The 25,576-nt window shown below is 41.8% G+C and overlaps 1 protein-coding gene across 2 annotated transcripts in view; it reads left to right on the forward strand.

Moving 5' to 3' along the window:
- TIPRL (TOR signaling pathway regulator) overlaps positions 1 to 22,884 on the forward strand; it is a 32,885-nt gene extending 10,001 nt beyond the window's left edge. For both annotated transcript variants that reach the window (XM_042976171.1, XM_042976172.1), the window contains exons 4-7: positions 5,251 to 5,382; positions 15,979 to 16,074; positions 20,330 to 20,392; positions 21,308 to 22,884. In XM_042976171.1, the coding sequence (XP_042832105.1) occupies positions 5,251 to 5,382; positions 15,979 to 16,074; positions 20,330 to 20,392; positions 21,308 to 21,451 (435 nt within the window). In that variant the 3' untranslated portion in view covers positions 21,452 to 22,884. The remainder of the gene's footprint in view (positions 1 to 5,250; positions 5,383 to 15,978; positions 16,075 to 20,329; positions 20,393 to 21,307) is intronic.
- Positions 22,885 to 25,576: the final 2,692 nt, after the last annotated feature.

The following is a 25,576-nucleotide window of genomic DNA, read 5'->3' on the forward strand; positions in this document are numbered from 1 at the left end:
TGCTGAATACTGTTTCTCACTTTGGTAAACTGGATAATAGCAGTTGTGGGAAGTAAATAAGATTACATATGTAAAGTGTTGAGCACAGTGTCTGTTATACAGCAAGATCTCAATAAATGGTAGCTGCTGTTATTAATAATATATCTCAAACGTCAGGGGAACTAAAGTAATATTATTGAAATACCAAGACTAGAAGTAGATATATAGATATAGTATCTAAATATTTATTCTTGCTTTATGGTCTAAACAGAGTTGTGAGTACGTTCCTTTGCTTTCTTAAAAAATTGAGTATCTTTTTTTTTTAATTTTTTTAATGTTTATTTTTGAGAGAGAGAGAGAGACAGAGACAGAGACAGAGACAGAGCATGAGCAAGGGAGGGACAGAGAGAGAGGGAGACACAGAATCCAAAGCAGGCTCCAGGCTCTGAGCTGTCAGCACAGAGCCCGACGTGGGGCTCACACTCACGAACCATGAGATCCTGACCTGAGCCGAAGTCGGATGCTTAACCGACTGAGCCACCCAGGCGCCCCTTGAGTACCTGTTTTCTAGGCAAAAGTGTTAAAACTTTGTTGCTTAATCTTCAAAATAACCTTGTAGGATAGGCCTTCTTATCCTCGTTTCGTGGATGAAGAAATAGGTTCAAGATCTTAAAGTATGTATCTCTTGATAACACAATACCAATGCTGTAGCTTATTGGTAAGCATGTTGTATGTGGAAGATCACTCCACGGGCACATTTTTTGCATTTGACTTTCTTAATACCTAAGGGTTTTTTTGATCTATAATATTACTTGGGGTTTTAAATTATTTAATGCTTACACCCTTTCTGAAATCAAAAGCCCTAGTGTATATAGGAAATATATGCCTGTGTAGGAGCATATATCTTATATGAACAGTAAGAATGTCAGAATGAGGCATTAGAATGACACCTTTTCTTTTGCACTTAAATTCTTGCCTTTTAATTGCTGGGAGCTGCTGGTGTGTGTGTGTGTGTGTGTGTGTGTGTGTGTGTGTGTGTGTGTGTGTGTGTAGTGCTTTCTCACTCTTTTTTGAGTTGTTTTACCTCTTACTCATGAGTTGTAGCATAATTTAAGAGAAGAAAGCCAGTCATAGAGTTGTGCTGGCTGCTTTCAAATCCAGCTTTGCTATGTATTGGCTGGGCCACCGTAGGAACATCTCAAAGATTATGGTATAAGAATGTTAGGAGGTCATAGGGCGCCTGGGTGGCTCAGTCAGTTGAGCGTCCGACTTCGGCTCAGGTCAGATCTCACAGCTTGTGAGTTCAAGCCCCGCGTCGGGCTCTGTGCTAATAGCTAACCCACTCGCATTCTGTCTCTGTCTCTCTCAAAAATAAATAAACATTAAAAAAATTGTTTTTAAGGAATGTTAGGAGGTCAGATGCCTAAAAGGTACCTGGCAAAATGTGGCCATTTTCTTCTTTTCGGTTAAATACGTAAACTGACATTGTAGGAGAATAGAGTAGAAGACTGCCTCTTCTAATGATATTGCTTTTTTGGAATAAAATGTGTGTAATGTCCACACATTTAAAAAGCATTTTTTTTAAAGCATGTTGGAACATTTGCCAACTCCTTCAGTGTGATTTAATGTTTTGAACTTTTTTTTTTTTTTTTTTTTTTTACTGTGGTAAAAAACAACAAAACTTACCATCTTAATTTCTAAATATATTTAGTGGTAAATAAGCATATTCATATTGTTGTGCAGCCAGTTTCCGGAACTTTTTCATCTTGAAAAACTGACAATTGGTACTTTTTTTTTGGGGGGGGGGGTGCATAAAGGCAATTTTATTAAGGCATCCTAGGACACCTGGGTGACTCAGTGGGTGAAGCGTCAGACTGTCCATCTAGGCTCAGGTCATGATCTCATGCTTTGGGGGTTCGAGCCCCACGTCGGGCTTTGAGCTGTGCTGGCGGCATGGAGCCTGCTCGGGATTCACTCTCCCCGTCTCTCTGCCCCTTCCCTGCTCGTGTGCATGCTTGCTCTCTCTCTCTTTCTCAAAAATGAGTAAATAAACTTTTTAAAAAAAAAAAAAAAGAAAAGAAAAAACTTTCTTGTCCTTACCACCATATATATATATATATATATATATATATATATATATATATATATATATATATATATATAAAATGGCAAATATAGGGGCGCCTGGGTGGCTCAGTCGGTTAAGCGTCCGACTTCGGCTCAGGTCATGATCTCACGGTCTGTGAGTTCGAGCCCCATGTCGGGCTCTGTGCTGACAGCTCAGAGCCTGGAGCCTGCTTCGGATTCTGTGTCTCTCTCTCTCTGACCCTCCCCTGTTCATGCTCTGTCTCTCCCTGTCTCAAAAATAAATAAAAACGTTAAAAAAAAAATAAATGGCAAATATATATCTCAATGTGTACATACATGTATTACTGCTTTCAGTAATATTTAAAGAGGACATTTTTGAAACAAATTTAAAATAGGGTTCTTAGTATTTAGCATTAGTTGACTTTATATGGTAAATTTAAAAACACCTATAAATCAAGTGACTTCCTTATCATAAACCTCCATCTGACGTGAGGGAGGACTTCTTCGAAGGATGTAACTCGGGCTCATTTTTCTTGTCAGGTGTCAAGAATGCGGTGTTCCATATTTTTTGTAAGCCTTTTAACGGTTGTCAACTCCGAAAACATGAAGTTACAGTGTAATGATTTGTGAAATGTAACCACTCAGGAAAAAAAAAATAGAACATTGCAACCACCCTCCAGCGGGACCCTTCCTGATCACACTTCTTTTTCAAAAAACATTTCCTAGTATATTATGGCATTTTTCAGCCTTAGCTTTGATTTCCTTGAATCTAGCGTGCGTTGTTGCTGAACAGCTCGGGCCTCATTTCCAGTATCTGGGGTCCCTTGGGTCTTGTCCTATTGGCCTGTTCTTCTGTTGGTTCTGGTTTATGGTGCGCAGGCTCCTGATGGACCTGACCGCCTTAGTTTTGAGTCCCAGGATGATGATGTTTTTTCCCCAGAAGGCAGTTCTGACAGGCAGCCGAGGGTATTCAGAGTCAGAGACACAGTTGTACAAACTTTCTGTAAAGGTAGGAAATACTTGAGGCTCTGAGGGCGGGAGGGTTTATGAGCAGCTGCCCAGCTGTGCTGTTGTAGTTGAACGTAGCCATGGACAGGAAGTAAACAAACGGGCACGGCTTTGTTTCGGTAACATTTTACTTAGGGACGTGGAAATGTGCGTTCCACAGTGTGAGATCTATGTGAATTCTTACATAGAATTTCATGTCATGAATTTGAATTTCATGTGCTCTGGAATATTCTTTTTTTTTTTTTTTCCAATTGAAAAAATGTAAAAATGATTCTTAGTTCCCAGTTCATGCAAAAATGGGTGATAGGGCCACATCTGGACACATCTGGCTTTCGGGTCTTAATTTGCTAACCTCTGGTCTGGGACCCGTGTTTGAGGTTTCTGGGCCTGTAACATAAGCTGTGACACCAGTGTGGCCCCCTAGGGTGCCATCCCCAATTCAGGAGGGGCGCGGGGAATTCTCCAACGTCCCTGTCCTTAGCACTGAGCAGTGATGGGGCCAGGAACTAGCAGACCCCAGCCTCTCCCCTGGAGCGGCCATTACAGATGCGTCAAGGCCAAAGCCAGCCAACTACAGGCTCACTTTCACTTTTTCTGGGTTCCAGTGCTCTTGGCAGATCTCAGTTCAGGAATTCTTCAGGATCTTGACCGTTTGATGCTTTTCAGAAATTTTTGTTTCTTCGTCCAGCTTTTAAGCAAGAGGGTTTGTCTGGGTTACTCATTCTGACAATACTAGGAGTCAGAAGTACTTGTTACATTTTAAATTTAGCTGTTGGTTTTGGTTTTTTTCCCCTTTTCAGATGCCTGAGTTTAGTGAGAACATGAAAAGAGTTAAGAAAGAGAAAAGAGAAAGAGCAAATGTGTTTTAAATATACTTGCCCTTGTAAATGAAGAAGATAGTATAGATAAATTAAATATAATCAATATCCTTAACCCATGTTTTATCTAATTGTTTTCTCTTCCAAATATTTAAAAAAAATTTTTTTTAATGTTTATTCATTTTTGAGAGACAGAGAGAGACAGAGCATGAGCGGGGAAGGGGCAGAGAGAGGGAGACACAGAATCCGAAGCAGGCTCCAGGCTCCGAGCTCTCAGCACAGAACCCGACGCGGGGCTCAAACTCAGACTGCGAGATCATGACCTGAGCCGAAGTCGGACGCTCAACTGACTGAGCCACCCAGGCGCCCCCGTTGTGTTAATTTATGATACAACTATGTCAAAGAATGGAAAAGCTCAACATTTTGTAGTGAAATTGGATGGAGTAAAGAATGATGTGAGCTACCGATTTAGTGAGCTACCGATAGGACCTGCCTTATTAGCATTGGTGACGCTCTCGTTGGGTTGTGAATCTGTGTGTCCGTGAGCTGCGAAATAACACGGTGAAAAACTGGCCAGCATCCTCAGAAGCCCAGAATGCTAGGAGTTCTTCCCTCAGAATTTCTCGGAAAGTTCTTAATTTACCTCAGTATTTAAAACACTGTTTTGTAGGCTTGGGGGAGCTAGGCTGCGAATCTAAAATACAGAGCAAGACTCTAATGGGAATTTTTTGTAAGTTCCATACCGATGTTTTTTCCAAGTAGACTTTCACCGCACAAAACCGCTCTGGGTGTCTATGATAGCAGTCGTCCATCACGCTGACTAATGTTCAGAGGATTGATTTTTCTCATAATCACAACAGAACACTTGATTTTTAAAAAAAAAATTTTTTTTTAATGTTTATTTATTTTTGAGACACAGAGAGACAGAGCATGAACGGGGGAGGGTCAGAGAGAGAGGCAGACACAGAATCCGAAGCAGGCTCCAGGCTCCGAGCTGTCAGCACAGAGCCCGACACGGGGGCTTGAACTCACAGACCGTGAGATCATGACCTGAGCTGAAGTCAGACGCCCAACCGACTGAGCCACCCAGGCGCCCCAAGAACACTTGATTTTAACTTGACTTATATGAAAGCTGAAGAATTTTGAGTCTGTCTTGTAAGGCTACAGTATCAGCCACCTTTTGTGTTGTCAGCGTTTGAGGGACAAGGCACATACCTCATCTTTTGTGTCTACTGAGGACACCCAGGTGTAGAGCTGTGTGCTTTGGCCATGCAGAAAAGACCGGTGGGAAGACTGTTCTCCTGTGTCTCCAGCTCCTTCAATTTTCATGTGTTCCTTCCGAAATTTTTTCTTTCAGGTCGTACCTACAACAGACCATATAGATACGGAGAAACTGAAAGCCAGAGAACAGATTAAGTTTTTTGAAGAAGTTCTCCTGTTTGAGGATGAACTTCATGATCATGGAGTTTCAAGCCTGAGTGTGAAAATTGTGAGTATTATAAAATGAACGTCTTTCTTCCAGGGGTGCTTGGGTGGCTGAGTCCGTTGAGCGTCCAACTCTTGATTTCAGCTCAGGGCATGATCCCAGGGTCTTGGGATCAAGCCCCCCATTGGGCTCCGCGCTGAGTGTTGAGCCTGCTTGAGATTCTCTCTCTCTCTCTCTCTCTCTCTCTCTCTCTCTCTCTCTCTCTTTCTCTTCTTCTGCCCTCCCCACCCCACGTGCAGCACTCTCTCTCTGTCTCTCTCAAATAAATAATAATAATAATAAATTAAGTAAAACTAAATTAACTTCTTTCTTCCATTCTTCCCATTGGTTAGAGATATAAAGCTCACTTAGAATCACAGTGTCTTAACATGATATCATGTAAAGTATCACGTGGGTCTAGAGTACGTCTTACTATCCATTATAAAGTTCATAAAATCTTAGTACATTCCTAAGGCTTTGGTAGAACATTTTCTTTCAAGAGCTGCCTGACTGCTTTGTAGTTTTTGTTTTTTGTTTTTGTTTTTTTTTTTTTTTTTTTGCTGATTATTTAATTAGAATGAAAATTATGGATTAATTTTCACTCTTGAGTTAAAAATTATATCGAAAGGATCTGCAGACGGCACCTTGGGGGGTCAGAATTTGGGTGCTCCAGAAACTGCACGTCCTTCGCCAGCACAGAGGTGACAGAAACGACAAGTGTAAAACCCCCTTCTCCGTTTGTACTCTCTTCTATCAGTGGAAGGTACTTCCGTCTACAGTGTTGTCGGTGGAACGTGTTTAAGAAGGGTAATAAATAGCTCATTCGCATTGACTCATATGTGTTTACTATTAGGTCAGAACTGTGTTTCTAACACTTCACGGGACATCTTCTACTGAAACTTTGTGTTACGTGCCTTATCCCTCAAGGCCCAGCCAAAATGTCACCTCCTCTGTAAGATGCACCACAGCTCCCCCGGGGAAGAGTTCAGTATTCCTCTTCCAGACCCCCAGGAGCACTTTTTCTTAACCCCTCAAGTATAGAACTTACTAGAAGGTCTCTCAAAGACAGGACCCTAGCATCAGAAATAGCTCTTAGATGGGGCACCTGGGTGGCTCGGTTGGGCGTCCTGACGTTTGCTCAGGTCACGATCTCACCGATCGTGGATTCGAGCCCCATGTCGGGCTCTGTGCTGACAGCCCAGAGCCGGGAGCCTGCTTCAAACTCTGTGTCTCCCTCTCTCTCTGCCCCTCCCCTGCTCGCACTCTCTCTCTATCTCTCAAACATAAATAAACATTAAAAAAAAATGTTAGAAATAGTTCGTGGAGCATAATGGTTGTCAGTGTTGGGATTGAAATTATTGTTTTGTCCACAAGTCAAAACAGCAATATATTTTAAAGCCACGTTTTTCTGTACAACCATAGCATTTTGGAATTACGATGAATTGGTAGAGAATCACTTAGTCTAGCTTCTGTATTTTATAGACAAGGCCCAAAGGGTTCATTTACCTAAGGTCATGAAACTAATTAGCAACAAAGTTTTCCTTGTGCTATCTCGTCTGTGTCGTTATTCTAGCATTAGATAACTGAAGAGAAGTGTCATCCTATCACGTTCTTTCTTTTACCTCGTGTTACTTTTAAAAGTGACGTGGGATAGGGTTGCATTTTAAGGATGCCTGGAAGAATTTCATTCGGATAGCGTTTCTTTCTGACAGTGAAACACATATTGCCCTAAATAAATGCCATAGTTCCCAGCAGTGCGGTGTGGATAAATGAAGTTGCTTCTCTAAGCACAGACTAGCCTGGTAAATATAAATGCGGGTGAGAAACCAGGAACGTGGTGCCTGGGAAGCTAAGGAGGCACAGCTTTGCAAGAAGAAGGACGTGAAGGGGCAGCGTCGTGCTGTAAGGAGATCTTAGAATGTGATGGTGTCCACCAGACTAAAAAACTTATTGGTTATGGCAACTAAGATACCGGGATTCACCTCTGCAAGTGCAGTTTAAGTTACATGGTTAGGAAGTAAAGGAAAGATGTGGAGGTGGAGACAGAGTAGACCAGACTTCCAAAAAGCTTCCTAGATGGAGAAGACACAGGGACACGCCTAAGAGAGGACACGCGGTTGACAGGTGTGCGTGAGCATGTGCTTTTTGCTTTTTTAACATGGGGAAGACTAGCGTTGATCAGGTGCTCACAGGAAGCAGTCCCTGGTAGAGAGGGGAGAAAATGAATGGTGTGAGGTTTTGGAGGAGGAAGAAGAGGGGAGGGAAGAGGAAGGCTTTGAGCCTTTACCGGGAGGAAAAATTTACTGTGGGACCCTGGGTTGGAAGAACTCCAGTCTTCTCCTCCTGTGTCTCTCCTTTACTCTTAACGCTCAAAATGTTTCCGACATCAGATGTGTGTGGTACTTTTACCGACACCCAGAATTCTGGGACACTGGCCTCACTATCGACTTGGGGATAGTGTCAGATCTCCTAGGTTAAGGGCTCAAGCCCACAAGACCGCCATCCCTCGCCCTACGTCTTCGGCGCCAGCCACCAGGGGTCATAGGTCCCTACGTTCCCCACAACTTCTGTCCATCTTGGCTACAAATTGGAGGTTCCCGTGACCTCCTCTCCTTGGATTTAATTATTTGCGACAACAGCTCGTAGACCTCAGGGGAACGTAGCCAAATGTACTATGGATAGTCAGACAAGAAATATTCTTTGTCTTATGCTCACCAGTTTATTAAAGGGTATGGTAACAGAGGTATGGATGAACACCCGGATGAGAGAGATATAGGGGGAGGTGTGGGATGGTCCCAGGTGCAGGAGTTCTGCCCCCTTGGAGTTGGGGTACATTACCCTCCTAGTATATAGATGTGTTCACCAACCTGGAAAGTCTCTGAACCCCATCCTACTAGGATTTTATGGAGGCTCCCTCACAAGGCATGATCAATTATTAACTCCCGTTTCCGACCCCTCTCTTCTCTCTGGAAAATGAGGGGTGGAGCTGGAAATTCCAAGCTTCTAATCATGGCCTGGTCTTTCTGGGGACCAGCCCCCACCCAGGAGCCCCCCCAGAATCGCCTCATTAGAACCGAAGATGTTCCTAAGTGCCTTTCTCACTTAGAAATTTATAAGGGTTTCAGAAGCCCTCTGTCAGGAACTAGAAGCAGAGACCTATATATGTATTTTCTATTATTTCACATATAGCTTATTTATATCATCTCATTTAATTCTCCAGAAAATTCTGCTCAGTGAGAGGAAATGGAGGGTCAGAGATATTAAGTAACTTGCCTAAGATCAGTCACACAGTGGATCAGTTTGTCTTTGCTCATAATCTTCTAGGATCCAGATCGTGGGAGGGAGGATTAGCCTTAGACAGGAGAGATGCTTCTGTGGTGATGGGAGGAAAGGGGGTCTGCGTGTAGATAAGCTTACCTCTCATCCAGTGATTCCCAAAGCTGGAGTTTTATCAGAATTACCTAAACAGATTAGAGATTTAGTTGTCTCTGCACTATGGGACAAAGAATATTTCTTGTCTGACCGTGGTACCCTTAGCTATCTGACTGGAAAGTTGGGTAGACGCACGTGGGAATGGAGAGAAGAGGTCAGAAAAGGCCTGAGAACGAAGTGTGATGAAATGTAGAACGAAGTGTGACGAAGTGTGACCAAGTGTGACGATCATTTCCAGAGCCCTTGCTAGGTACTTTGCACATAAAGCTCACTCGATGCCCTTCACCTGGCCTTTTTGACATAGAACTTTTTCTGATTTAAAGTCTATGTGTTTCCCAGTTGCTCTCAAATAAAATCTGAACCGTCTCAGATCATTTTTAGTTTTAACAGAGCTCTCCAAGGAACTTCTAAAAATAAGCGTAAATGTTTAAGGATTACCTTATATCTTTCCTTATGGCTAGGTGTTTGACTGTGGGTATGGAATATACCATTGACTCTCGAATAGTGAGGGAATTAGGGCAACCAGCAACCCTCTGTCCACAGTTGAAAATCGTTGTGTAACTTTTTTTTTTTATGTTTTTATTTTTATTTTTTTGAAGGAGAGAGAGAGAGAGACGGAGCATGAACGGGGGAGGAACAGAGAGAGGGAGACACAGAATCTGAAACAGGCTCCAGGCTCCGAGCTGTCAGCACAGAGCCCGACTCGGGGCTCGAACTCAAGGACCATGAGATCATGACCTGAGCCAAAGTCGGCCACTTAACCGACTGAGCCACCCAGGCGCCCCCTCGTTGTGTCACTTTTAATTCCCCAAAAACTTAACTTCTAATAGCCTACTGTTGACTGGAAGTCTTACTGATAACGTTAACAGTTGATTACACATTTTTTGTACGTTATATATATTATATACCGTATTGTTACAATAAAGTAAGCTAGAGAAAAGAATGTTATTTATTAAGAACATCATAAAGGGGGCGCCTGGGTGGCTCAGTCTGTTGAACATCCGGCTTCGGCTCAGGTCATGATCTCATGGTCCGTGGGTTCGAGCCCCACTTGGTATTTTAATCTTGGCCAGAAAACTACTAAAAAGTTCTTATTTTAGAATTTGTGAAGCTAGTTGCTTATGAATGCTTGATTTCTTGGTTTCTTGGTTTCTATAATAATTATAAAGCACCCTGTAAAGAAATGATACTGTAATGTGGAAACTACTTACATAAACAAAGTAACTTACTTATTTAAAAAAAATTTTTTAAGTTTATTTATTTTGAGAGAGTGCAAGCAGGGGAGGGGCAGAAAGAGAAAATCCCAAGCAGGTTCCATTCTGTCAGTGCAGAGCCTGATGTGGGGCTCGAGCTCACTCACTAGGAGATCATGACCTGAGCTGAAGTCAAGAATTGGCTGCTTAACCGACTGAGCCCCAGGCGCCCCTTTAAATTTTTTTTTAACGTCTATTTATTTTTGCGAAAGAGAGCACGAGCCGGGGGTGGCAGAGAGAGGGGGAGACATAGGACCTGAAGCAGGCTCCAGGCTCTGAGCTGTCAGGACAGGGCCCGACTGCTAAGGGGCTCAAACTCAACGAACCATGAGATCATGACCTGAGCTGAAGTCAGACGCTTAACTCACTGAGCCACCCAGGCGCCCCCAAAGCAACTTTAGATTCCTGTTATCGTTGGATGGAGCCTTTTAAGTTGCTTTTAACTTAGTTTGTTTCAGGTTTTGAAGTATTTTTACCATCTTAAAATTTAAATTCTAAACCTAGACCATTTTAATTCAAAAAATAATAATGGTTTCCTTGTGACACAGTTCCCCAGGGAGAAAGAGTGGAGCTCTGTGCACCATGAGGTTTTTCGATTTAGTTCAGTGAGTTTATTATGAGTTTTGATAATTTTGTGTGGGTGGCATTACCTATATCTAATTATGAGGTATTCTAGGAATTAATTTTTGTTTTGTGTTTCTAAGGTAGCTTCTTTCAGCTATGTTTTTAGGCTAGGATTTTGTGTTATAATCTACTGTCCTTGGTATGATTTATAGTTTATAGGACTACTCTTAAGATCTAAAGAAAAGCTATTTTCATGCTGATACGCAAGGTTTTAACTTTCAGAGAAAATACATTTCCTATCTCCCAAATACTGGCAGTGATGTTATGTAACCAGCTAATGGTTAGTTCCATTCTTTTTTTTTTTTTTTTTTAATTCATTTAATGCATTTAACATACAGTGTAGTGTCGGCTTCAGGATTAGAACCCAGTGATTCATCTCTTATGTAAGACACCCAGTGCTCATCCCAGCAAGTGCCCTCCTTCACGCCCATCACCCATTTAACCCATCCTCCCACCCAACACCTTCCAGCAACCCTCAGTCTGTTCTCCGTATTTAAGAGTCTCTTATAGTTCGCCTCCCTCTCTGTTTTTATCTTATTTTTCCTTCCCTTCCCCTGTGTTCACCTGGTGAGTTTCTCAAATTCCATATGAGGGAAATCATATGATATTTGTCTTCCTCTGGCCGACTTACGTCACTTAGCATAATACCCTCTGGTTCCATCCGCATTGTTGCAAATGGCAAGATTTCATTCTGTTTTATCACCAAGTAGTATTCCATTGTATGCCACATCTTCTTTATCCATTCATCAGTATATGGACATTTGGGCTCTTTCCATACTTTGGCTATTGTTGACAGTGCTGCTATAAACATTGGGGTGCGTGTGCCCCTTTGAATCAGCATTTTTGTATCCTTTGGATAAATGCCTAGTAGTGTAATTGCTGGGTTGTAGAGTAGTTCTATTTTTAATTTTTTGAGGAACCTCCATACTGTTTTCCAGAGTGGCTGCACAAAGTTTGCATTCCCACCAACAGTGCAAAAGGGTTCCCTTTTTTCTGCATCCTCGTCAACATCTGTTCTTTCCTGAGTTGTTAATTTTAGCGATTCTGACAGGTATGAGGAGGTATCCCATTGTGGTTTTGATTTGTATTTCCCTGATGATGAGTGACGTTGAGCATCTTTTCATGTGTCTGTTGGCCATCTGGATGTCTTCTTTGGAACAGTGTCTATTCATGTCTCCTGCCCATTTCTTCACTGGATTATTTGTTTTTTTTGGGTGTTGATTTTGGTAAGTTGTGTATAGATTTTAGATACTAACCCTTTCTCTGATATGCCATTTGCAAATATCTTCTCCCATTCCCTTGGTTGCCTTTCAGTTTTGTTGATTGTTTCCTTTGCCGTGCGGAAGCTTTTTATCTTGATGAGGTCCCAATAGTTCATTTTTACTTCCAGTTCCCTTGCCTCTGGAGACACGTCGAGTAAGCAGTTGTGGTGGCCGAGTTCAAAGCGGTTGCTGCCTGTTTTCTCCTGTAGGATTTTGATGGCTTCCTATCTCAGATTGAGGTCTTTCATCCATTTTGAATTTCTTTTTGTGTCTGGTGTAAGAAAGTGTCCAGTTTCCTTCTTCGGCCTGTTGCTGTCCAGGTGTTCTCCCAGCACCATTTGCTAAAGAGACTGTCTTTTTTCCATTGGGTGGTTAGTTCCATTCTGAGTAGTCAGGAGTGAATGTGGTCTACCCTCTGCTTCCATGTTTTACCTCAGAATCCAAGTATATCAGGGGCGCCTGGGTGGCTCAGTCGGTTAAGCGTCCGACTTCAGCTCAGGTCACGATCTCGCGGTCCATGAGTTCGAGCCCCGCGTCGGGCTCTGGGCTGATGGCTCAGAGCCTGGAGCCTGCTTCGGATTCTGTGTCTCCCTCTCTCTCTGCCCCTCCCCCGTTCATGCTGTGTCTCTCTCTGTCTCAAAAATAAATAAATGTTAAAAAAAAATTTTTTTTTTTAAAAATTAAAAAAAAAATAAAAAAGAATCCAAGTATATCAGGTAGGCACGTATCTCATCTCTGTGGTACAAAAAATTCCACAAAGCCTGTGCTGAGGTGGCTTTTGTTGAAGTAGTCTTATAGAATGGTCGTGTTTTACGGAGACAGGGTCTAAGGAACGGTTTCTTCACACCCCCTAGTTTTATAGATGAAGAAGGAGACTTTAGGTGGTTTAGGATCTTGATCTGAGTTACTGGTTCTCAACCTACTTCCCCTCGTTGCTCCTTTTTTTTTTTTTTTCTTCCTAACCAAATACTTTTAACACCCCCTCCCTTTTACTACCGTGAAATGAATTTCATAGATACTATAACCCACCTTCTTTCCAGTAAACCAACATCCTGTCCTAATTATAAGATAAAAGAGAAATAAAAGGAAATTGATTTAGAATAAACGATGTATTTCAGTATGTACGTATGAATATGCATAATATGACTGCATATGACTAAATATGACTGCATATGACAATATGACTAAAGTCATAATGAAGCAGTCCTATACTTACATTTGCATATTGAATCACTGTGAATGTGACAGCTACAAGTGAAGGCTGATAGGGGTGCCAGGTAGCAGCCAGTGACTCAGATAACACAATCAAGACTGCCGTTGGTGATGTAATTTTTCAAAAATGGTGAACAACCCTTTAGTAAAGTTCCAAATGAAATAAAGTAGAATCTTTCCTTGATTTGCAAAGTAATTGCGTGCCCGGAAATTCAGTGTGTTTTGTATTTGTATGTAAAATGGAGTTAGGGTCTAAGGTGAGGTCAGTATAAATTGTTGGCTTATTTATGTATGTATGTATTTGTTTGTGTTTATTGCTATTGTTATCTTTTTCCCCACATGAATGCCAGAGAAGATCTTTGGAAGTTTTGTGGATGCAGGATTGGACTTTGTTGTATAGGATGGTCCTGTGCGTTACAGAACATCTAACGTCTCTGGTCTTTAACTGCCTAATATCATTGTGACGACAAAAAACACCCTCAGAAATTTCCAAACATCCCCTGTGAGAGAACTGCCGTCTTAAAATACACAGTTAAATTGCGGAATTAGGACGAGCACTTGGGTCTTCTGACTCCTGCTCTGCCCTCCGCCACCCTGAAACGTTACTTCAGCTCGCCTCCTGTGTTGTGCCCAGTGTAACTGTCGATAACCCACTTGGAAATGTGGGGAAATGTGGCCAGTGAGTCTTTCCAGTAATTACAAAGAGCACTCTGTCAAGTAACGCTGCTTCCCAGTCAGTTGGCTGTGACATAGCAACTTGTCTAGGTCAGGTTCTTCCTCCAGCCCTTCTTTATTCTGGGTTTTGCTTTGAAGTCTGCTGCTGATAATCCCACCCGAAGGCAGTGTGACTGTGGGCCTTTTCCCCGGCAAAGAGAGCTCCAGCCTCTCTTTCCTACAGGGAGTCGCTGACGAGCACCCACCGTGTGCTCGCTGCTTGTCTAGACAGCAGGGACAAAGTGATGACCAGAGAAGATGTTCGCAGTTATGGAGCCTGCGGTCTAAGTGGGGGCAGATGGGCTTTAAGCAAGTTAACACGTGAACGGCTGTAGTTACAAATCTTTTCGTTTATAAGGGAATGGAGAGAGAATAACAGAAGCCTGTGGTCATAGAATGGTAGGAGAAGCTTCTGTGTACAAGTGATATTTACACCGAGATCTGAGGCCAGTAGGCATTAGGTCAGGGAACAGGGCTCGTAAAGGTCCTAGGGCAGGAGAGCTTGGCCTGTGGCTGGTGACTCTCTAGGTAGTAAAGCCACTGTTGTTAGTGGGTTATCGTGTTATTTCTTCGCTCTTCATTAATGTTGCCCTGTCCTTCTACAACTCACTCAGTTCCCTGCGTGTATCTTCTATTCCGTGCCTCGGTACTTGTTATACATGCTGTTTCCTCTTTTTGGAATTCTCCTTCTCGCCCCCAGCTCTTCTTTCCATGGTCAGCTTTCCGTTGCCTTCTCTAACTTTCTTCAGCCAACTTCGGGACTTTCTCTGAGTGCTTATTGAACCTTGTGCATACCTCTGTTACTATATCTACCACATCATTTTTTTTTTTCTCTGTTTCCCTCTTTGATAAACTTCTTGACCACTGGGATTGTATCTTTTTATATAAATCCAAGATCTACTTATAGTTAGAACTGGACACTTAGTAGACGACGAGTGTTTATTTAGTAAATGGTCAAGCTTTTTTTTTTTTTTTTTAAGAAATGGTCTTTATTTTATTTTATTTTATTTTATTTTAAGAAATGGTCTATATTTTATTTTATTTTATTTTATTTTATTTTATTTTATTTTATTTTATTTTATTTTATTTTTAGTAATCTCTACCCCCAATGTGGGGCTTGCACTCATGACCCCAAGATCAAGAATCATATGCTTTACCAACTAAGACAGCCAAGTGCCCACAAGCATATTCCCTTTAAAGATCTAAAGGCCCCACAATATCCAACCCCTCCCTCCCTGCCACCAGGACCCACCTTCTTACTCTCTCACTGTCTCTGTCTTTTTTCCCTGGCTTACGCTTGGAAAACAGAAATGTGTAGATGTGGCATAGACGAAAGATGCCAAGAACATGTTATAATGATCTGATAAACCAGTCTTCGGCAGTATGAAATAATACTTAATCGATTGCACTGAATTAGAGCATTTCGTTTAAGTTCTCGCCTTCATTTAATGTAAAGTGAGTAGAGATGAGTAAAAACAAAGAAATAGGTTATTCTTTCCTTTTGGTATTACTGGTGTTGACATTAATGGTAAGTACTGTCAGTTTTTAACATTTTTTTTTTCAATGTTTACTTATTTTTGAGAGAGAGCGACAGAGCGCGAGTAGGGAAGGGGCAGAGAGAGAGGGAGACACAGAATTTAGGCTCCAGGCTCTGAGCTGTCAGCACAGGGCCCGACGCGGGGCTCGAACCCATGAACCGTGGGATCACGGCCTGGGCCGAAGTCGGACGCCCAACCCGACTGAGCCACCCAGGCACCCCAAGTACTGTCCGTTTTTAAAGTGAACATTGTAATTTTCATATTACGTAGTAAGTGTTAAGTCTTTTTAACCTCAATTATCTTTTGACCTAAAAAATATTTTTCTATTGTAGGAAACTGAAGCCAGGATATTTAGAATAGAATAGAATAGAATAGAATAGAATAGAATAGAATAGAATAGAATAGAATAGAATAGAATAGAACAGGACTAAGTTGGTGCTATGACAAAGAACCTTTAGTTCAGAGATTTCTGTATACTGCTAATTCAGCTTTTCTCTGATGCCTTTTAAAAAAATTTATTTTCTCAGCAAAGTAATAGCATTTAGTTTTCATTAAAATATTAACGTACTATTTTTTTTTTTCCAGAGAGTAATGCCTTCTAGTTTTTTCCTGCTGTTGCGATTTTTCTTGAGAATCGATGGAGTGCTTATCAGAATGAATGACACAAGACTTTACCATGAGGTATCTCTTCTTATTTAATGAATGTACTAGTTGATGTTGGGCTCGTTCGTGTTCTTTCACTGTCTGTCTGAGAATTTGAAATGAAATAATGCTTTATAATTTATGGCAGTCCTTCTAACCTTGAAGATTGGGTGTTCTACGTTCACTATTGACCGCATCACATCTTCCTTTCTGAAAGTTCTGGTAGCTGAAAATGTTTTCTGAAAGACGCTCCCCAGTGTTCCTCCTCAGTAGAGGATGTCTGATGCCTTTTTAAAAACTTCACGTGTACTTAAGCTGTGTTTAAGAAACCTGTCCCTGGGGTGCCTGGGTGACTCAGTTAAGCATCCAGGTCTTGATCTGGGCTCAGGTCATTATCTCAAGGTTCGTGAGATCGAGCCCTGCATTGGGCTGTGTGCTGACAGTGCAGACTCTGCTTGGGATTCTCTTTCTCTCTCTCTCTCTGCCCCTCCCCTGCTCACCCTCTCTCTCAAAATAAACTTAAAAAAAAAAAAAACCTGTCCCTTAACTCTTACCTTTGTGTTTCATATGTATTGTTTATATAATGTCTTGATATTAAAAATACCAATCACGGGGCGCCTGGGTGGCTCAGTCGGTTAAGCGTCCGACTTCAGCCCGGGTCACGATCTCACGGTCCGTGAGTTCGAGCCCCGCATCGGGCTCTGGGCTGATGGCTCAGAGCCTGGAGCCTGCTTCTGATTCTGTGTCTCCCTCTCTCTCTGCCCCTCCCCCGTTCATGCTGTGTCTCTCTCTGTCTCAAAAATAAATAAACGTTAAAAAAATTAAAAAAAAAAAATACCAATCACGAGGGGGCACCTGGGTGGTTCATTTAGTCAAGCGTCTGACTTTTGATTTCAGCTCAGGTCATGATCTCGAGGTTCGTGGGATCGAGCCCCTCGTCGAGCTCTGTGCTGACAGCACAGAACATGTTTGGAATTCTCTCTCTCCCTCTCTCTCTGCCCCTTTCCCGATCATGGTCTCTCTCTCTCAAATAAACTTCAAACAAAACAAAACAACAATTACATGACCTACTGAAATTTGTATTACATAATCATTTTGATAGTTGTTCTAAAGTTTGAAAGCTCTGTACTCACCTCTGAAGGAACTGTTAACATACAAGGTTTTCAGAAAAGTTAAAAAAAGGAGGAGGCTTAAATTGAAGGCATGAAAAGTCTTCTAATAGCTTATAGCAGCCTGTCCTTGTGGAATGGATTTGTACCCTCAGATCTGTGATCATGTAGAATGGTGACTTAGCGAAGGGAACACCAGTACCAGTTGGGCAGTCCTAGGAACAGTGAACTCTCACAACCACCCTGTGAAATAAGTCCTGTTATCATCGCTGTTTATAGCTGTGGCAACTACAGCAAAGACAGAGTAAGTAACTTACCCAAGTTACACAGTTATTGGGTGGCAGAAGTGAGATTTGTACCCAGTAGGGTGAGGTTGGATTGGTGTTTTCCCAAATCCTGCACTTATAGACGGGTGGGGCTTTTTTCCTTGAAATAACATGGTAACTGTGATCTTTTTCTTTTCTTTTTTTTTTTGCGATCTTTTTCTTTTAATAAGTGATAGCGAAGTACTAAAGATTGACTGCATTTTTCTCCTTCAGAAAAGATGAAATCTAAGTTTTAAAAATGCTTATGCTTTAAGTCAACAGTATTTCTTAGGAATTTATCCTAAAATCATTCTTATACAGTAATCTGCAAATATTAATCAGGCAGTTGTACATTTATATATATATGTAATGTATATATACATATATATACATTATATATATACATTATATATGTATATATACATTATATATATTATACATATATAATATGTATATATACATATGTACATATACATATATGTAATATATATAATGTATAATGTATAATATATATAATGTATATATATACGTATGTGTATCTATATATAAATGTATATACACATACATATATATATATATGTATATATATATGAATGTTCATGGCAATCCTGTTGTTTATAATAGCAAAAAGGAGAGAAGGAGCTTAATGCCCACTGAATGGGCACTGATTTAAATTGTTTAATTTATATCCATATAGTAGAAAAGTATAGATCCATTAACATGAATGGCAGAAGTTGTATTTAACTGATACGTAAAGATCTGCATCTCAGTGTTGAATTTTAAACATTCGTTCATCTATTTTTGAGAGTGTACGTGCATGCACGAGCCGGGGAGTGACAGAAGGAAAGAGAGAATCCCGAGCAGGTTCCGTTGTGGGGCTGGTCTCACAACCCTGGGATCGTGACCTGAGTCAAAATCCAAGAGTTCGACGCTTAACCAGCTGAGCCACCTAGGCGCCCCTCAGTGTTGAATTTTAAAAAGCAATCATGGGGGCACCTGGGTGGCTCGGTTGGTTGAGGGTCCCACCTCGGCTCAGCTTGTGATCTCGTGGTTTGTGAGTTCAAGCCCTGCATCAGTCTGGCTGCTGTCAGCACGGAGCCTCCTTCCGATCCTCTGTCCCCCTCTCTCTCTGCCCCTCCCCCACTTGTGCTCTCTCTCAAAAATAAATAAACATTAAAAATTTTTAAAAGAAAAAAGCGGGGCGCCTGGGTGGCTCAGTTGGTTAAGCGGCCGACTTCGGCTCAGGTCATGATTTCACGGTCCGTGAGTTCGAGCCCCGAGTTGGGCTCTGTGCTGACAGCTCAGAGCCTGGAGCCTGTTTCAGATTCTGTGTCTCCCTCTCTCTGACCCTCCCCCGTTCATGCTCTGTCTCTCTCTTCTCAAAAATAAATAAATGTTAAAAAAATTAAAAAAAAAATTTTTTTTTTAAAAAGAAAAGAAAAAAGCAAGTATGAATCTATATAAGATTTTGTGTAGAGATTTCTAAGTTAAAGATAGTATTATCTATAGAAGCTGTACTTATATATTATACTTTTATATCATCTAATTTTTCCTTAAGCATTAATGTGTTTTTGTTGATAGAAAAGAATAAAAGTTGGGGTGCCTGGGTGGCTCAGTTGAGCCTCTTGATTTCAGCTTCAGGTCATGATCCCAGGGTCGTGGGATCGAGCCCCATGTCAGGCTCTGCACTGAGTGTGGAGCCTGCTTGCAATTCTCTCTTTCTCCCTCTGCCCCAGGCCCTGGCTTGCACTCTCTCTCTAAAATTAAAAAAAGGATAAAACTTTAAGGGAGTTTAATCTTATGTGATTTTTCTTTTATTGAATAATGTCTCACCAAAAAACAAATTGTAATACATTGCTTTTTAAAACCTAATTTTATTAAAAAATTTTTTTTTGATGTTTATTTATTTTTGAGAGAGAGACAGAGTGCAAGCAGGGGAGGGGCAGAGAGAGAGAGAGAGAGAGGGGGAGACATAGAATCTGAAGCAGGCTGCAGGCTCTGAGCTGTCAGCACAGAGCTCAACGCGGGGCTCGAACTCACAAATTGTGAGATCATGACCTGAGTCAAAGTCAGATGCTTAACTGAGCCACCAGGCGCCCCTCTAACACCTAATTTTAATTTTTTTTTTTTTTTAACGTTTATTTATTTTTGAGACAGAGAGAGACAGAGCATGAATGGGGGAGGGTCAGAGAGAGGGAAACACAGAATCTGAAACAGCCTCTAACACCTAATTTTAAACAGTTGTAAATGGAGGGTGCCTGGCTGGCTCAGTCAGTAGAGCAGAGGACTCTTAATCTCAGGGTCGTGAGTTCAAGCCCCATAATGGGCATGGAGACTACTTAAATACATAAGTAAAAAGTCATAAATGGGAAAAATTGAAGTACCAAAAACTTGCTTTATTAAATAAGCAATTTGACAAGAATTTTGTGGAAATAGGAGAGAATAAAATTTGGTAAAGCTTTCTTTTGTTTTGTTTTGTTTTGTTTTTTTAAACATAAGAGTAGCCTGGTTATGTAAGTAGATAACTATAGCTTAAGGAAAAGGTATAGTTCCAAACATGCGGTAATATTAAAATGTCTTGCATATCTCATTTGTAAATATACATACTTTCTTTCATAGTAAAACTTTGGCTGTGTTTCTCTTAGTTGGTAATTATCAAATCTGTTTACATATGCTATCACTGTGATTTATAGAGATTGGAATCAATAATTCAGAATTCTTGGTGAGATTAGTTATCTCATTACAGAATAAGATATTCTTATCAGACTTTATGCTGCTTTTGCAACCTGTTCTGTTGTCATAGGTGGTTGTGTTTAATAGAAACTATTTGGTAACAATAGAAATATTTATTGCAACCTTTTTTTTTATCTTTCCACATAGGCGGACAAGACCTACATGTTACGAGAATATACATCACGAGAGAGCAAAATTGCTAATTTAATGGTACGGTGTTTGAATACCAGTTTCTAGAAGTTGACTTTTAATGTTTCATTTTGTGTATTTCCAGCCACATCTGCCTCCCTAGATCTAGCGACTCACCTAATAAGCCCACCTATAAGATAAAGCCTCCTGGAGCGTAACTTCTCTGAATTCACCCCAGATACCAGGACAGGGTTGTTATGGGTAGCAGCACCATCATCCAGTCTAATTTCCACTTTTTATGGTGGAGAAACAGACCCAGAGTTGGTTGGCGGTGGGTCTGGCACTGGCACCAATTGGATGTTCATTCCACTTAGCGCCTCGTCCCCCCGTAACTTCTTTCTACCTAGTCTGCTTTTCTGATTTTTTTCTTAAAGTGTGGTAATTCTGTACCGCAACTTGTTTTCACCTAACGTCCTTTATTTTCTTGCCCCTCTGGGACTTGTAAAGGGCTTCTCCAAGTCTGTAGGATTCTGTAATGGGTTGTTTCCCAGGTGCCACCTTTCTGTAAACTTGTTATTCTTTTTCGCCCCTAGCGCTTGTTTCCTTCTGGGGGGAGCACGTTCGTGGGTTAGAAACGTTACTTAAGAGTCTGGCGTAGACCCCGTAACTGGGCTCTACCCGAAGGCTAGTGCTTTCAAGGTACAAAAGCAGCAGGGAAAGGGGATTGGATTAAGATGTATTAAATTCTTAATACATCTGTGGGAGCGTTATAAATAATCTGTCCCTGTGAGCTTTGAGGAAGTCATTCGGTAACAGGGCCGAATGATCCAGTAACGAGGTACCCGTTCTCATTAGAAACACCTATACGTCCTCATAGACGTCGATTGCCACTCACTTTAGAATTGTCATGCTTTATGCATGCTTGAACCAAAGCATTGCCAAAAAGTATCAGTGCAGTGACTGAATATATACTAATACGATTTATGTATCTCCCAGCACGTTTCACCTTCCCTCTTCACGGAACCCAACGAAATATCACAGTATTTACCAATAAAGGAGGCAGTTTGTGAGAAGCTACTGTTCCCAGAAAGAATTGATCCTAAGCCTGCAGACCCACCAGAAAGTACACCTGTGGAATAGAATGTGCCACACAACGTCTGCTCACCATGGAATCTGACTGGAGACCTTAGCTCCTTGGAGGGGGTATTTTTATTATGAGAATTAATCGCCTTGTCTATGTGCAGATTTTCTGTAGCCTTAAAGGAAAAAAAAAAAAAAAGTAAATACAGGATTGTTGCAGGCAGGTTCCACTCAGCTGCTACTTGTATGGTCTATCTGCAGAGTCCTATTCCAGATTTATATTTTCTGGAGCCAAATTTGGATTTCTAAATTGTCACAAAGTGGGAGCTCACGAGTCTCGATGTGTGTGCGTCTCGTGAGCAGTGGGCACAATCCGCATCCGTCACGAAAGACTGTCTTCTCCCGGGAGGAGGTTCGTGGAAATCACCGAACCGCAGCACCTTGTGAGTTTCACGGGATTCCTGACCACGCATGTTGATGTACTGCTAGCTCTTTACTTTGGGCTTTTTGATGTTTATTCGTACTTCTGGAGAGTCGTGAGTTGCCTTTTAGGAAAATCAGTGTCAGACTTTCATGATCTTTACCCACAGGTTAAAAAAAAATCTCTCCCCTCTATGTTTAAACTGACTTTTGACGTCTTAGAGAAGATTTCAGACACAGAACTGAGTAACCTAGGGTTTCGGCGAACTAGGGTGTTCTGTCCTTGGAAGCACCTGAGCGAGGTGTGCCTCTCCCAGGCAGGCTCCCAGAGCTGTCCCTCCTCCATCCGTAGGTGCTTTTTCTTACGTGTGGTTCTACTTGTACTTGACGTTTTTTACTTCCTTTTCCATGCAACCGTGGAATGAATAAATCCATTGAATATTGAATTTGTATTACCGTCTAGCTAATTTTGTTAGCTACATTTTGTCAGAAGTGATTTTGGTATTCGTTTGCCTTCTGCATCACCTGCAGGGTATAGGAAATGGGGATTTTGTTGGCTTCAAGAAAATACATGGCATGTTCACTGTATATTAAATATACCTGTATTTAATGTTTTCTCTTAGGACAGAAAAGTGTATATATTGTACTCAGCTTTCTGTTGTATTTTATTTGCCATGCAGATTTGAACAGAATAAACTCTTTATTCATACAAGATACAAGAAATGAAAACTCAATATTCATTAGTTGAAGTTTCGGGGCAACGTCATTATATACGTGCTGACCTTGAATCAGATGTCTTTGTCTCTGAGTCAGGGCTAGGTTACTTATTTTGAGACTCCATTGTTGAAAACTGTGAGGAATGAAAAGAATTGACTTTTTTTTTTTTTTTTAAACAGAGGGTTGGGAAGCTGATAGGATGAGGGCACTTCCGGAAGCTCCTTTAGTTCATCCCTGTGGACAGTACCCAGAAAAACCTGTATTTGCCCATTGCTAAATAAGACGTATGCCATTTTGTATTTATTTGTTCCAAGTGTCTTTTTGTAAGAAAAGAATAAACAATAAGGAATTACTGATCTATGTTTTTTGCTAGTTCATTTATTTCAGTTGTTCCCGAAGCTTCATGAAAGAAGTGTGTGGTATCCTTGTCTCATTTGCGCTTTGTTTTGAACTTGGGCAGCATCACAGCCAGATTCTCTGGGCAGATGATAAATGAAAATCCAGCAGATAGTTCAGAATATAATCTCCCAGTTTAGCTTTTGGGCCCTCGTTCTTCCTCTTCCTCGGCCCTCCCCTGCCCCCCGGTACTTCTGTGGATGTTTTAATCAGCCAGTGTTTGCTGTATGGTGGGCTAATGATTTTTGAAAAAAGAAATATCTGCCGTAAGTATCATTTTGTTTAGTTTTAAGGGCTTGGTGTGCAATGTAGCACTCGGCGCGAGGGATTACGATCATGAAGAGACAGAGTGTATGTTTTCACGGTCTTAAAGTTAAGTGGGGGAAACAAAACAGAAATAATTACAAATTTACAAATTTTAATAAGTATAATGACGGAAATAATAACTGATTGCAGACAATAACAAAATCACCGTTAGTTGAGGTAGTCCGTTCTGCTTCTGAACAGGGTGTAGAAAGTCTCGAGACTGTGACCTCATAAGGAAAAACTTCTGGATAATCTACAAAATTCCAGCTTTCCTCGAGCGTGTCAGAGAGCTGAAGTTGGGAGACGGAGCACACAATCCCGGGGAGTGATCAGCGCTCCAACAGGAGATGGGATATGCACCCATTTCCTTCTAGAAAGAGTGCTCAAGAAGGAAGCGGCCACTATATGAGCAGCTAAAGATAATCTAGAATGTTAAGTTCTTAAAGGAGTTTAAGAATTTGGCATAGCTGAGAGTTTCAAATCGGGGGACTTCCCCACACAAGATCTTTCCCAGTGGCCTATACCAAGTGTTCACAAGAAACACAGGGGCAGGCTGGAGACCAGAAAGCCCCCCGCCTCCCTCGTCGCTGGTTCAAGCATTCGGGATGTAATTGGCTACTGCCGAGGGATAGGTAGGTATGAAGCCCTGCCCACTTCCCCAGACCCATTTCCAGAAGATGCAAAAGCTTTAGGCTGCTCAGGGAGGCGCAGCAAATCCTATCACCCCTGGGGCTCAGGCAAAAATCCAACACCTCTAGGGGAGGAATAAAGACAAAACCCATTTGCCTGTGCGGGAGTAGGAAATGTTCTGCCTTTGGACACAGCCAAAGAACCATTACTGCCGAGGAGGAGTACAAGCCAATATCCTCCAAGGTCAGAGGAGGGACAGAAAAACCTGGGCCCGGGATCCTACATGGATAACATGACCCGCTACCATGGGGAGGTGGGCATGAAATTCACGTAACAGTATAATGCACACCGTCTTCAAATGTTTAGGGAACATCCACCGAGGTAGAGAATATTCTGGGCCATAAAAAACTTATATGTAGAATTAAAACTAGTAAAAACCAATAACAGAAAGGTATCTGGGAAATCCCAAATAACTTAGGATAAGAGAAATTAAGGAAGTCCTGAGTAAATGGAGACAAATACCACATTTGTAAAATTAAAGACTCAAGATGTTAATATGCCAGTTCTCCCAGGACTGATCTATAGTTAGTGTAATCCCGTGAAAAGTCCTAGCAGGCGGGGACTCGGGTGGCTCAGTCGGGTAAGCATCTGACTCTGATTCTTGGTTTCAGCTCAGGTCAAGATCTCATGGTTTGTGAGCTCGCGCCCCGCGACCGGCTCCGAGCCCCACACCAGGCTCCGTACTGACACCCCGCCTTAGGCTCTGTGCTGACATTTTTCTCGAAGTTTTTCTCTCCCTCTCTGCCCCTCCCTCGCTTGTGCGCGCACGTGTGTGTGTGTGTGTGTGTGTGTGTGTGTGTGTGTGTGTGTAGCGTGTGTCCACGCCTGGGTGGTTCAGTCAGTTAAGCGTCCGACTTTGGCTCAGATCCTATATGGTTCGTGGATTAGAGCCCCGCACCAGCCTCTGTGCTCAGAGCCCGGAGCCTGCTTCGGATTCTGTGTCTCCCTCTCTCTCTGCCCTCCCCGGCTCACACTCTCTGTGTCTCAAAAACAAACAGGTGTTTAAAAAAATTACGATAAAAAACTTCCACTGTTTGAAAGACACTCTTAACGCGTATCAACAGACAAGCCACAGACTGAGAGAAAAGATTTCCAAGACACATATAGGACATAGGACTTGTATCTAGAATGCATAAAGAACTCTTGTAACACAATAACCCAACTGAAAATGGGTAAACGCTGCGGATGGTAAAAACGCGTATGAAAAGATGCTCGAAATCATCACCTATTAGGCAAATGCAAATTAAAACCAGTAAGATACCACTGATGAGGGAGCTGACATCCGGCAAAGACCCCGCCCCCGGGTGGGAGACCCCGCCCCCGGGTGGGAGACCCCGCCCCCAGGTGGGAGAAGTGTAACATTCCTCAGGCACGTCCGGCTGCCCAGGAACAAAGGAAAGGACACAAAACAAATGGTTAAACTGCTAGAGTCGCCCTCAGTTTACAAATATCTTCTCAAGAGCCTAAACTCCAGGAACTCCCTACTGAATGATAACGCTTTGCTAGAGGGGAAAACAACCTTAGCTTGAAAATAGCTAGGCCTCCACTATCCTGGGAATCTTCCTTAGCATATGGAAATCCCTTTAAGAAACTTCCTCTTGGCTTTAGCTCCCCCAACTCCACGGTATAAAACCAGCCTCTCTTTCGCAACCCCGG

This window comes from Panthera tigris, chromosome F3 (assembly GCF_018350195.1).
Source record: "Panthera tigris isolate Pti1 chromosome F3, P.tigris_Pti1_mat1.1, whole genome shotgun sequence".
Taxonomy (NCBI): Eukaryota; Metazoa; Chordata; class Mammalia; order Carnivora; family Felidae; genus Panthera; species Panthera tigris.